Source organism: Castor canadensis, chromosome 8 (assembly GCF_047511655.1).
Source record: "Castor canadensis chromosome 8, mCasCan1.hap1v2, whole genome shotgun sequence".
Lineage (NCBI taxonomy): Eukaryota > Metazoa > Chordata > Mammalia > Rodentia > Castoridae > Castor > Castor canadensis.
In genome coordinates this window covers 22,318,025-22,330,359 of record NC_133393.1, presented here as the reverse complement: position 1 = coordinate 22,330,359, position 12,335 = coordinate 22,318,025, and the positions used below count along the sequence as shown (strand labels likewise).

Here is a 12,335-nt window from a genome sequence, read left to right as displayed (position 1 = left end):
TATGAAGTAAAAAAAAGACTAAGAACCATAAAGGATGTGAAGTTGATCTCCTATCCCCTCTGCCCACCCCTACATGGACCCATGATTCTTCTAATGTGTTTTCAAGGAGCAACCCCCGCCCCTCTGGCCACAGGCTAGCCAGGCCACGTCAAAACATGCTCCTTTCATTCCATACTGCTTTCCTTCCTCTGCTTAGTTAAGGAGGTTCAGGATACAGATAACTCAGAATCATGTTTAATTATAAAAATAAAAAAAGCTGTACAGCCAGGCAAATAGTTTCAATGCATGTCTTGAACAGTCTGTGGGAGACATGGAAACAGAGGAAACCGTGGGGTTTGAGTAGATGCTGTGCAGTGCACAGGCAGAGACTCCAGGGTCAGTGCAGGAACAGAGACATAGGAAGATCCTTGGGGAGGGTGTCACAGGCATGAGCCGGGGGCTGCATTGGAGCCACTGCAGGACTCTAATCTCAGAGAGGCACAGACAGGCTCAGAACTCTGAGCAAGGACAGGCAGACCTCACAAAAAGGTGATCGCCAATTTCAGATGACACATTCTCAGGAATCAGTGCAGGAGTCCTGTGAGAGAAAGATGGGGAGTGATCAGCACAGGGTACCCTGGGGGACATTGACAACCCTCCCCCATGTCCTCTATAGCTTCAGATGGAGAAAGATGAGGTCCAGGCTCATCCCTATCACCTCCCCAACATCAGTGTAAAGTTTTAAAGGTGAAGCTAGCTAAAAAGAATACAGAACTTCAGCTGGACACACATGTGGGAGGTGGGGGAGCAAACACTCTCTCCTGGAGAATATAAAAGGTTCCATCTCTTTACTAAGTTAGATGACAAATCACCTTCTTTCTATCACTTGTAGCCTCTTCCTGTCCACTGGGCAATGCCTACAGACAGTAGCCCCCATCAAATAGACATCACCTTGGTGGTTAATACCAAAGATGTGACTCAGGCTCCAAGGCACCAAAATTATGGTGCAATTTCTGGAGCTTCCTATAGACTCTGGCAACCTTCTCCCCTCACTCCTGATCGCCACAGCAGGGAAGAGACCACGACTGAGACTTGTGCCAGTCTCATTCTCTCCTCTCTCATATATGTGCCCCTTTCTCACATACACACTGGGTGTGGGCTGAAAAATTACCTGCTGGTGGAGGCCCACGAGTTCCTACAAAAGGAAGTAACACAGAGAAAGTTTTTATTACCCAAACAGCCATTCTTTCACACACCTCATAGGAAATGAAACATGCAATTTAATTGCAGAGCTCTATTACCTCCCACCCATGTTCTACAAGGCCCTAAGCACCCTAAACTAAAATCTCCCAAAATGAGTGAAACTGTCACAGGAAGAAAGGGAAGCTGAGGCTCAGACTCTATTAACAGAGGGAGATTTTGGAAAGGAGCCAGGGAGCAATGATAAACAGTAAGGAAGTCCTAGAATGAGCTCCACCAGTAGCTCTGTGACAGGGCCACCTTTCAACCAATAAAATCAGATTCCAACTTCTCCCCCAGGTTTCGCCATCTCCTCCCACCACCAGCCCAGTGTCCTTCCTTCAGGGTCAAGAGGAAAGAGCTACCCCTAGAGGCAAACCTCCCTGATGAGAGGGTCTTCCCCATTTCCCCAGAGCGCCTCACCTTTCTGACTCCTGTGACGGATGAAAAGGCCCAGCCCGAGGAAGATCAGCCCCAGTACGAAGCCCCCGACGCCGCTCAGCATCTTACTCTGGGCAGATTCAGACTGGGCCCCTGGGGGGCAGAGCCTGAGTGTCACTGTGTGTCCCCACATGTCCCCACACCCCTCCAGGGCCCTGGATGAGGACCAGCCTGAGTTACAACAGGTGGAGGTGCTGGGGAACCTAGTCTCTATCTGACCGTCTCTAGGGAAGGGAAGGACAGCCAACAGACCCAGGACACAACGGCAGAGTGAGGGAGAGGGACTAAGTGGACGCCTCTCTACACAGACATATCCATAACTGTAGGCCCTAAGACCCAGTCACCACCTGTAACAGACAGTCCCTCAGGGTATCAGGACCAGGTTACAGGGTCACCATGTACAGTGGGCTTCTTAGTATCTGGAAAGATGATAGATCAGGATTCTTCTGATGTCCCTGCCAGCAGCAGAGGTGCTGTTCTCCTGTGGTTCTCGGCTCCCTTTGGCATCTAAACTAGATCTGGACGGACAGAGGGAGCTCTGCCATCTGTCTCGCAGGACCCACAGTGAAAGAACCAAGTTGTCCTTACTCCACTCCACTGTGATGGGGCTCTGGAGGCTGGGGTGCTCCACATGGCAGGTGTAGACGTCTCCACGCTGGGGAGTCATTTCCAGCATCACCAGGATCTGGAAGGTCCAGTCCCCGTTCCTAATTAGGGGGGTGGACACAACGCCAGCTGTCTCCTCCTGGTTATTCCGGAACCACCGGACTTTGATCTGGCCTGGGTAGAAATCTGTCACCGAGCAGACCAGCAGGTTGTGGTGGTTTAGAGCCTCTGTCCTGGATGGGGCGATGGTCACCATAGGCTCCACTGTGGTAACAGACAGGAAAAGATGGAGTGAGTGAGACAAGGACTCCTCTGAGGAAGAGCTGCTGCTTGGAACAAGGGTAAGAATCCCTGGATTACAAATCGTGGCTTAAAATTCATCCCACAAATATAAATTTCACAGTCACTGGGAAATACAGTGATAAACAACGGCCAATGGGCCCTGGTTTTATAGAATCTGCAATTTAATAACAGAGATCAAAAAAAGAATGTTATTTCAAAAGTTTATAAATTTGAACTCAGGGCCTCATGCTTGCTAGACAGGCACTCTACCACTTGAGTAACACCCTGGCATTTTCATTTTTGCTTTTAGTTCTTTTGCAGGTGAAGTCTCCTGCTTTTGCCTGTTGCTAATCTCAAATACAATCCACCTACCCACAGTCTCCCACATAGCTAGGATTACAGATGTGTGCTCCCACACTTGAAAATTTTGTTTGTTGAAATAGAGTCTTGCCAATTTTTTGCTTGGGCTGTCCTCAAACCATGAGCCTCTTGATCGCTACTTCCTGAGTAGCTGGGATTATAGCTGGGAGCCACATTGCCTGGCCAAAAGTTCAAAATTTTTTAAGGAAAGTAAGGGTGTCTTGAAAATAAATAACACCAATAAAACATCAGGTGAATATCTTCTCAGATGCTACTTATGATCAAATCTGACACATCTTTTCTGCCTGTTTCACAGATCTTATGCTTCACCTCTCAAACCATTTTGCTGCATTGCCCTTGTTCGCTCAGCATGAAACTATAGTAAATATTTAATGTGTTTTATTATTTGAGGATGTTTTATATTCTCTCATTTTCTTCCCCCTCTCCCTGATTTTCTTTTAAAACTCACGTGAACTTAATTACTAGCTGTGTTCCCTATCCCATCCCCTTGCTGTGAAGAATTCCTTCCTTGTTCTGAGATCAGGCATTATCCAGCATGTGCTCTACAGAACACATTCTGAGATTCGTGCAGAGGTGGGCCTGGGTTAAAGAGAGTGTCTTGCGTATGTGTAGCTGGGAGGGGCCGGTGGGCAGGTGTCTCCACACCTGATTAAACGGCACTCCTGAGCCATCACCAGAAGGAAACGTGTTTTCGGTTTAGACATTAAGCCTTCTTCAGGCTGTTCTTCCTGGACTCAGTCACAGGGGCTTATAAAATGTGTTCATCTTAAATACGTGAGAAGTAAAACTCAAGGCACAAATTCATGAGAAAGATGTTAGAATAACTTTTTCGTAATGTAGAACTGGAGTAGAAAAAATATAGATACTTGGTGACATTAAGATGTAGGTTAGAAGACAGCAAGAAGGGATAAATTTAAAGGTTTTGTGGATGTGTAAAACTAAGGTGAGGTGAGACTGAGGACTGATTAATCAGTAAGTTTTCGATTCCCTGCAAGCACCATTGAGTCTCACCATGACTGCAAGCAGGCACAAACTCACTGCTGCTCGGCCATCGCTGGCTCTGACAAGGCTTCACCCCCGTTAGATTTTGCATCCATGTTGAAAAGGACAGAATGACTGCTGTGTATTTTCAGGATCCTTCAAGGCTTGCTGAGTACTTGTAGGATAATTGCCTGGACTTTTTATCATGCACCACTACTAGAATATATACAAAGTAGTGATGCTAATCCCTAACGCACGGGTTGGGCACAACCAACGGCGTTTGGCACAGTAATTGGCCAGACATAAGCGCTCACAAAACGGGCAAAATTAATTTTCAGAATGGCTCAAGTGATGCTTAGCAAGCATCACCAAACTGATGATGAGTTCAAACCCCAGCATCACCAAAAAAAAAAAAAAAAAAGGAAGAAAGAAAAAACAGTGATAAACAACAACCCATAGTCCCTGGTTTTATAGAACTTGCAATCTAACAGAGACCAAAAAAATGAATGTTATTTCCTAAGTTTATAGTTTTTAGTGGTACTGGGGTTTGAACTCAGGGCCTCACACTTGCTCAACAGGCACGTGCTCTACTACTTGAGTCATGCCTCTGCCTCTTTCCATTTATGCTTTTAGTTATATTTCAAGTAGAGTCTCCTGTTTTAGCTCCGGGCTGGCCTCAGACCACAATCCTCCTATCTATAAACTCTCATGTAGCTGGGATTATAGAAATGTACCACCATGCCCAGCTTAGCTATTGAGATGGGGTCTCGTTAATTTTTTTGCCCCTGCTGGCCTCCAACTGTGAGCCTCCCTATCCCTACCTCCTGAGTAACTGGCATTATAGGTGTGAGTCACCACGCCCAACTAAAAGTTTGTATTTTTTGAAGAAAAGTATGGGAACCTTCAAAACAAATAACACCAATAAAACATCAGGTAAATCTTGTCAGGTTGTTTCTTAGGGTCATTTATGACACATCTTCCTTGCCTGCTTTACTTATCTTAACCTTTTATCTCTCAAATTATTTTACTGCATTCCCTTATTTCTTCCGTGTGAAACTTGGTATTTAATCTTGTTTTATGATTAGAGGATGCGTTTTGTTCTCTCATTTTCTTTTCTCTCTCAAGTCTTCTTTTAACACTCAAGTGAGTTTGATTACTAGCTGCCTCTCAAAGAGCTTCAGGACAAGTAACAGCCATTAAAAACACGTAAAGGAAAACAGACCCGGGATGAGTAATGATGAGACAACAAAGGCAGGACTGTGGCGGGCGACAGGAGGCGCGGGGCACAGTCCGGGGACAGGCCGGGGACAGGCCGGGGACAGCCTGGCCACTGTGCGGGACGAGGGTGGACGGCGCTCACCTCGGCGCTGCAGGGAAACGGGGATCTCCATCACCTCGTAGTTGTGTTTGCACACGGTGTCCACCGCGGCCCGCTCGTCCTCCAGGACGTCCTTCTGGCTGTTCCAGTACTCGGCGATGGGCCGCCCCAGCTCGGTGACCGCGCGGTACTCCCCGACGTCGCTGTCGAAGCGCACGTGCTCCTCCCGGTTGTAGATGTGTCTGGCCACAAGCCGCACGCGCTGCGTCCCGTTGGTGAAGTAGCACTGGCCCTTACACTGGTACACGAAATCCTCTGCGGGGACACGGGGGTCAGCCGCCGCCGCCCCAGCTCCCCGCAGTCGCCGTGACCCGCGGAGCCGCCCAGGCCGGGCGGATGACGGAAAACCCGAGACCTGGCGGCGGGACCCGAGGGCCCAGGGGGACCTGGACCCCGCGCCCAGCGCCGCCTGGGCCCGCCCGCGTCCAGCTCTGAGGACGAGCCCGGGGCCTGGACCCCTGCCCACATAGGGGAGGAAAGCCCGACTCCCACGGCCAGCCTGGGGCTGTGAACCCAGGAAGAGGAGTCGGGTTATCTCTGCGCTCAGGGATCACAGCTTTCCCGCGTGGATCCTCTCTCCACAGACCCCCGACACAAACTGGTACCCACAAAAGCTTGAGAGTTCAAGGGAAGGAAGAGAAGATCTAGGAACTAAGCTGTCTTAATCCTAATAAAAATATTCCCTTGGTCCCTGAGCAAAATATCTTCCTTCCCACGCCTTCCTCTCTATTTCTGCCCCCTCCCTTTACCCCCAATCCAAGTACAGTGTGAGATTAGCCCACTGGCAAATGGAAAAGACCTACACCTCCCAACTCTAGAAAGAAAAATTTATTCACGGAAGAACACAGCTTTAAAATTAGATAGGTTCCAATTCAAGCGTGAGAAGTATCTTGTTGGGCAGGTAACTTAACCGTACCCGTGTCGTAAGTAAAACTGGGTGAAAAGAAAACCATAATACCTACACAGAGGTGTTGCAAAGACCGAGAAAGAATGTATATAAAGTACTATTCTGTGTCTGAAATGTATTAGAAATTTCTCTTCTGTGCCTAATTCTTTCTTCTAAATGCAGCCCAACACCAGCCATCTCTGAATCCCACTCATTATTTAACCATACATCCGTGAAAGTTAAGGCTAACACTCCCTGTCTGTTGGCTTCACTCAAATACCTAGAGTTTGCCTCCCTGAGACTTCCATTCAGAGTCACAAATATAAAGGCTTTTTCCTCAAATACTGAGACTACAAAGACTATTGTACTCCCAACCCAAAAGCTCATATAGCATTTACTCCAGAAAGTTCTTGGAGGACCCTGGATTAACAAATCCTGCTGTGTCTTTTGGATAAATTTACTTTCTTCAAAAATAATCCCTTGCTCCCTTTGTCCTGTCATGGGTAGTAGATAACTTGGTGTCCTCTATTTTAACACCCTCAGGCCTGAGGCCGTGGGGTGGGTCTTGTCCTCATCTCAATCTTAGAAGATGGACGTGAGAATTTGACATAGCCCTCTTTCCCAAAGACAGGAAATCTATAAAAGACTGTTCTGGCATCATGGAGCTCACCACCCCCTCATTCCAGGGTCACTCAGAGCCTGTACTCCAGAGCTGTGGCTCTGGAGAGCAGCTGTGGCTCTGGAGAGCAGCTGCCCTGCACTTACGTGGAGAGTCTCTGCCCTGGGTGGGGTTGAACACCATCAGCACCACCACCACCACAGCTGCTGCACAGAGTCCTCTGGGGATGCACACAGCCATCTTGCCAGACATAACTGAGAACAAAGGAAGAAGTAATGCAGTCACACAACTCACACCTGCTATACCCTCTTCAGAGAATAAAAACCTATGAATGCCTGTGAATACCTAGGAGAGAAACCAATCAGCGTTGGAGCTGAATTTCCTCATCTGTCTCCAGGCAGACGTTTTTATGAAGGCTCTCTGTCCAGTGCCTGACCTGTGTAGCACTGGGGAAACATTTGAGGTTAAGGTTTCCTCTCAATTATAGAAAATACTTGCCTGGATCTGAAGACTGAATGCCTTAGGGGTTTAAAGAACCAAAAGAGAAAAGTGATTCAAATGTAGACAACTTGGTGATGTTTATTTAAAACCTACTGTTGTGCTTGGGGATTGTTAGTAGGAAAAAATAGTGGGGATCATATTTCAGGTGACAGAAAATTATTTGCACAGAAAGGTTCATTTTTGTTATGTTAAACACTGAGGAGCCTTAGGCTGTGTTGAGAAAAGCCGAGTTCTTTGTAACAGTTAACAAATCACTAAACCTCTTTTTAATCTCTGACTTCTTTGTGAAATGTGCATCACATTTCATACATTTTTCACCTACATCTTCATATATACACATTTAAGACTTGCTTAATATTGCAAAATGTTCCCCAATTGTCAAGATTAACTGTTGGAACTGTCAGGTTAATATGTGCAACAACAACAAAAAAGAAAAAAGTAACAGCCAGCCCCCTTGGCAACTGATTTTTCCTTATGCAAGAATGTAATGGGGTAAAAAGAATGTATTGTATTCATGATATTTAACTGGAAAATATTTGGAAAGTTAATTAAGCTTACTTTTCTCTAAGATTTTCTGCTGCCTAACTTCTCCACAACCATGAAATACACCCATGTGATGTCAACAATGGAAAACTACAAACTTTCACTGTTTTTAGATACAGCCACCTTTAGTTTCAAAGACAAAAGTAAAAGGCATGAAGAAGCATTCTCTGGGGCCAGACAGTGTTAACAAGGGAGGAAATGTTTACTTGCATGTTGCACTGTGCCTGCCCTGAACACCAAATCCTGAATGGCAGAATTGTCAAGATGTTCTGCTAATAAATGCCTTTTTCATCAGGCTCCTCTTGCAAATCCATTAGAACAGTGCCTGACAAAAACTAATGATTATTCTAAATAAAACAGAAAATATCACCCTCTACCTTCTCTCTCTCCATGCCTCTACCACTTTCCTTTATTTTAGATTATCCTTTTAAAACAGGACAGGGTCTAAAACAGAATATAAGGAGTATATTCAAGCAAAAGGAGTAGAGAAAAAGCAAAACAAGAAGCTTCTGTTGGTGACACATGACAGCATGCGGTTATTCCCAACACTGTGTTTTGGATGCATAGATGCAGAGCACCTGGGACTGGGAAGGTCTTGGGAGAGCTCCCACCAGCAGTGCTCAGGACCAGGTGTGCCCCAGAATTAGGGAGTTCTCCACTGTAGCATTGAAAGTGGAAAGATTCAACATCAACCAGACTAGGAATATGGTTGGGAGATGAGAAAGCACAGCGACCTTGAAGATGCCCTCAGTGTTCCCAGACCCTATCTCAGGAACCAGAACCCCTAGCTCAGAATAAGAAGAGGGATCTGCCCTGCCCTACTCTTGCTCTAAGGGGGAAAGTTCCCTCAGCTTTATCCTAGGACTGTGAAGCCAAGGCTGAGTCAGACAGGGGATTTCCTACTCTCACAGGCCTCTTCACACAGACTTTTCAACTAGCAACAAAAGCGTCATCTTAGATTCCTTTTTCTGATTGGCTAAAATTTCATCAGCTGCTTCCTCTTGGCCCAGCCTTCTCTAGAGTTCTCTGTATGGTCCATATTCCTCCTATATTACTCAGAACAGCCACCCACCACTAGTCTAGCCTTAGCAGGAGGCAACTCAAACACCTTATCCCAGGGTGCCTCACCTGAATAATTGCAGGAGACCTCTGTGAAGTCAGGCCATTTAACATTAGGCCAATGTGGACACCATGTGGATAGAGGGCATAAAGAAACTCATTTATATAGGTCAAGGTTACAAGGGACATCCTCAGTTCCATCAGAGTAGAAAATTAAAGCTGTGCACTCCTTCCAGGAAACTCAAGAAGAAATCATCTACTCTGGCCAGTATCCCTTGACACCTCTGCCTGGTCAGTGGGGTTAAATGTGAACCCAATAGCCATCTCATCACCAGAAGGGCCATCCAGGACTCTATTCTGTATCCACTTTAGGAACCAAGAATTGTGTCTCCTCAAGGATGCTTTGGCCTCTTTAAGTGCCAGTAGTAATGTAATATAAATTCTGTCCCCAGAATATTGCTTTCCTTTAATAAAAAGGTATCAAGCAATTACCCCCAAATTTTTCAAAATCTTTTTTATGCTATTTACATATTTCTCCTATGCCAACTCTTGGGTAATATTATATTAATTTTTCCATTAGACATATAAAGTCAGTCTTATATCTTGATACAAAGTTTGCTCTTTAAAATCACATTTAGAGATATTTGCCATGGGTCTGTGGCTGAAAGAGTTCTTAGGCTACACAGCTCCAGCAGTTGTGTGAAATTTTCTGACTGCAGGACCATAGGAAAGTCACCTGGAAGCATCAGAAGTGGAAAATAGAGAGGATCCAAGATGGCAACTAGAGGGAGGAAGCAGACAACATGAGCTCTGTAAATCAAAAATTTTGCTGAGATACTGGAGCCACTCTTGGCAGGAAAAAACCACCAAGAATAAACAAAACACCAACACTCCGAACCCCCAGCCCAAACAAAGCTACTCCATGCCACAATCCACTGAGAAAACAGGAGGGCTCCCTTGCTGCCAGATGCAGGCTCCAAACAGGCTTGGGAAACTCACACCAACAGGTGAGCAAATAAGTGGCACATGATACTCCCACAGCCACCCCTGGAATAAACCAGCATAGCCCCCTAGACAGACTGACCCCTGCCCTGCAAAAAAAAAAAAAAAACTGAATAATAAACAAGGAACTGAAAAGGACACACAGAAAAGATGGTGGGGTACTTTGAGTGCAGCAAAGAAGGTGGAGAGGCAGCTCTCTGCATGAACTTTCAGTAAACAGAGCCTGCAAAAGTAGCCGGCTGGCAGTAGGTGGCACATGAGCCACCTGAAATAGGGCAGATAGCAGTTCACAAAGCTGTATCCTGACCCAACCACCCAGTGAGACTATGATAGACCTACTGCTTAAATATCAACACCATGACTGGATACTGAAGAATTAACACCAGAAGTACTAAGACTGAAATTCTATTGTTCCTGAACCTGGATTTTTTTTCTCTTTATCTCTAAGTGTTTGTCTTATTCACAGTTTATTAGTCCACCATCTCTTTCTGTTGATTTCTTGGGTTTTCTAATTTTTTTTTATTTTTCTTTTTTTGCTTTCTTTCAAGTGCTTGTCTTCTTCACTGTTGGTTAGTCCACCATCTCTCCCTGATGATTTTTTTGGTTCTCTTTTTTTTTTTTCTTTTTTCTCTTTCTCTCTAAGTGCTTGTCTTGTTAACTGTAGGTTAGTCCACCATGTCTCCCTGTTGATTTCTTTGGTTCTCTATTTTTTTTAATTTTTTCCTTCTTTTCTTTCTTTTTCTTTTTTCTTTCTTTCTTGATTTCATTAGTTTTATATTGTAAGTTAGCTAATACTAAATGATACACAGAACAGGGACAGAAACAGCACCAAGTGGAATGATGGGAAGATGAAAAAGGGATGGAAACCATACCCCCAAAAAATAAATTAGTACAGGATTCAGAGGGAAATGAAGAAAACAGATACCCACTTCCAAACTCCAAGAAAACAAAGATAGACTATCCCAAGAAGCCCAACAAAACCCACAAGAACCCTGAAAAAAGAAATCCTGCAAAAAAATCACTGAGAATTAAAAGAATGTGACACAGGTTACTCCAGAGGCACCTGCACACCCATGTTTATTGCAACACTATTCACAATAGCCAAGTTATGGAAACAGCCAAGATGCCCCACCACTGACAAATGGATTAAGAAAATGTGGTATTTATACACAACGGAATTTAATGCAGCCATGGAGAAGAATGAAATGTTATCATTCGCTGGTAAATGGATGGAATTGGAGAACATCATTCTGAGTGAGGTTAGCCTGGCCCAAAAGACCAAAAATCGTATGTTCACCCTCATATGTGGACATTAGATCAAGGGCAAACACAACAAGGGGATTGGACTTTGATCACATGATATAGCGAGAGCACACAAGGGAGATATGAGGATAGGTAAGACACCTAAAAAACTAAATAGTATTTGTTGCCCTCAATGCAGAGAAACTAATGCAGATACTTTAAAGCAACTGAGGCCAATAGAAGAAGGGGACCAGGAACTAGAGAAAAGGTTAGATCAAGAAGAATTAACCTAGAAGGTAACACACATACACAGGAAATCAATGCGAGTCAACTCCCTGTATAGCTATCCTTATCTCAACTAGCAAAAACCCTTGTTTCTTCTTATTATTGCTTATACTCTCTCTACAACAAAATTAGAGATAAGGGCAAAATAGTTTCTGCCGGGTATCGAGGGGGAGGGGGGGTAAGGGAGGGGGTGGGGGAAGGAGGGAGAAATGACCCAAACATTTTATGCACATATGAATAAAAAATCATAATCCTTTAAAAAAAAACAGTGGTAATGGGAGACCTTAATACCCCCTATCAGCAATAGATAGGTCATCCAAACAAAAATCAATAAAGAAATCCTAGAACTAAATCACACCATAGATCAAATGGACCTAGCTGATGTCTACAGAATATTTCATCCAACTTCTGCACAAGATACATTCTTCTCAGCAGCCCATGAAACCTTCTCCAAAATTGATCATATCTTAGGTCACAAAGCAAGCCTCAGCAAATATAAGAAAATAGAAATAATACCATGCATTTTATCTGATCACAATACATTAAAACTAGAACTCAACAACAAAAACAACAGTAAAAAAAACATGCAAACAATTGGAAGCTGAGCAACACATTGCTCAATGATGAATGGGTCATTGATGAAATAAAGAGGAAATTAAAAGATTCCTGGAAGTTAATGAAAATGAAAACACGACCTACCAGAACCTATTGGACACAGCAAAGGCAGTCCTAAGAGGAAAGTTTATAGCCATGAGTGCATATAGTAAAAAGACAGATCTCAAATCAATGACCTAATATTACAGCTCAAACTCCTAGAAAAACAAGAATAAGCGAACCCCAAAACAAAAAGAAGGAAAGAAATAATAAAAATAAGAGCTGAAATCAATGAAATAGAAACAACAAAAAAAAAG

General features: G+C 44.4%; 1 protein-coding gene across 1 annotated transcript; it reads right to left on the bottom strand.

Annotated features, from left to right (window-relative positions):
* Positions 1–218: 218 nt before the first annotated feature.
* Positions 219–7,111, bottom strand: LOC109695178 (rano class II histocompatibility antigen, A beta chain). Its single transcript, XM_020177571.2, has 6 exons — positions 6,939–7,111; positions 5,270–5,542; positions 2,248–2,529; positions 1,642–1,752; positions 1,151–1,174; positions 219–577 (listed from the first exon to the last, which is right to left on the bottom strand). Exons 1-6 carry the CDS (start codon positions 7,042–7,044, stop codon positions 564–566), a joined length of 810 nt encoding a protein of 269 aa, XP_020033160.2. The 5' UTR covers positions 7,045–7,111; the 3' UTR covers positions 219–563.
* Positions 7,112–12,335: the final 5,224 nt, after the last annotated feature.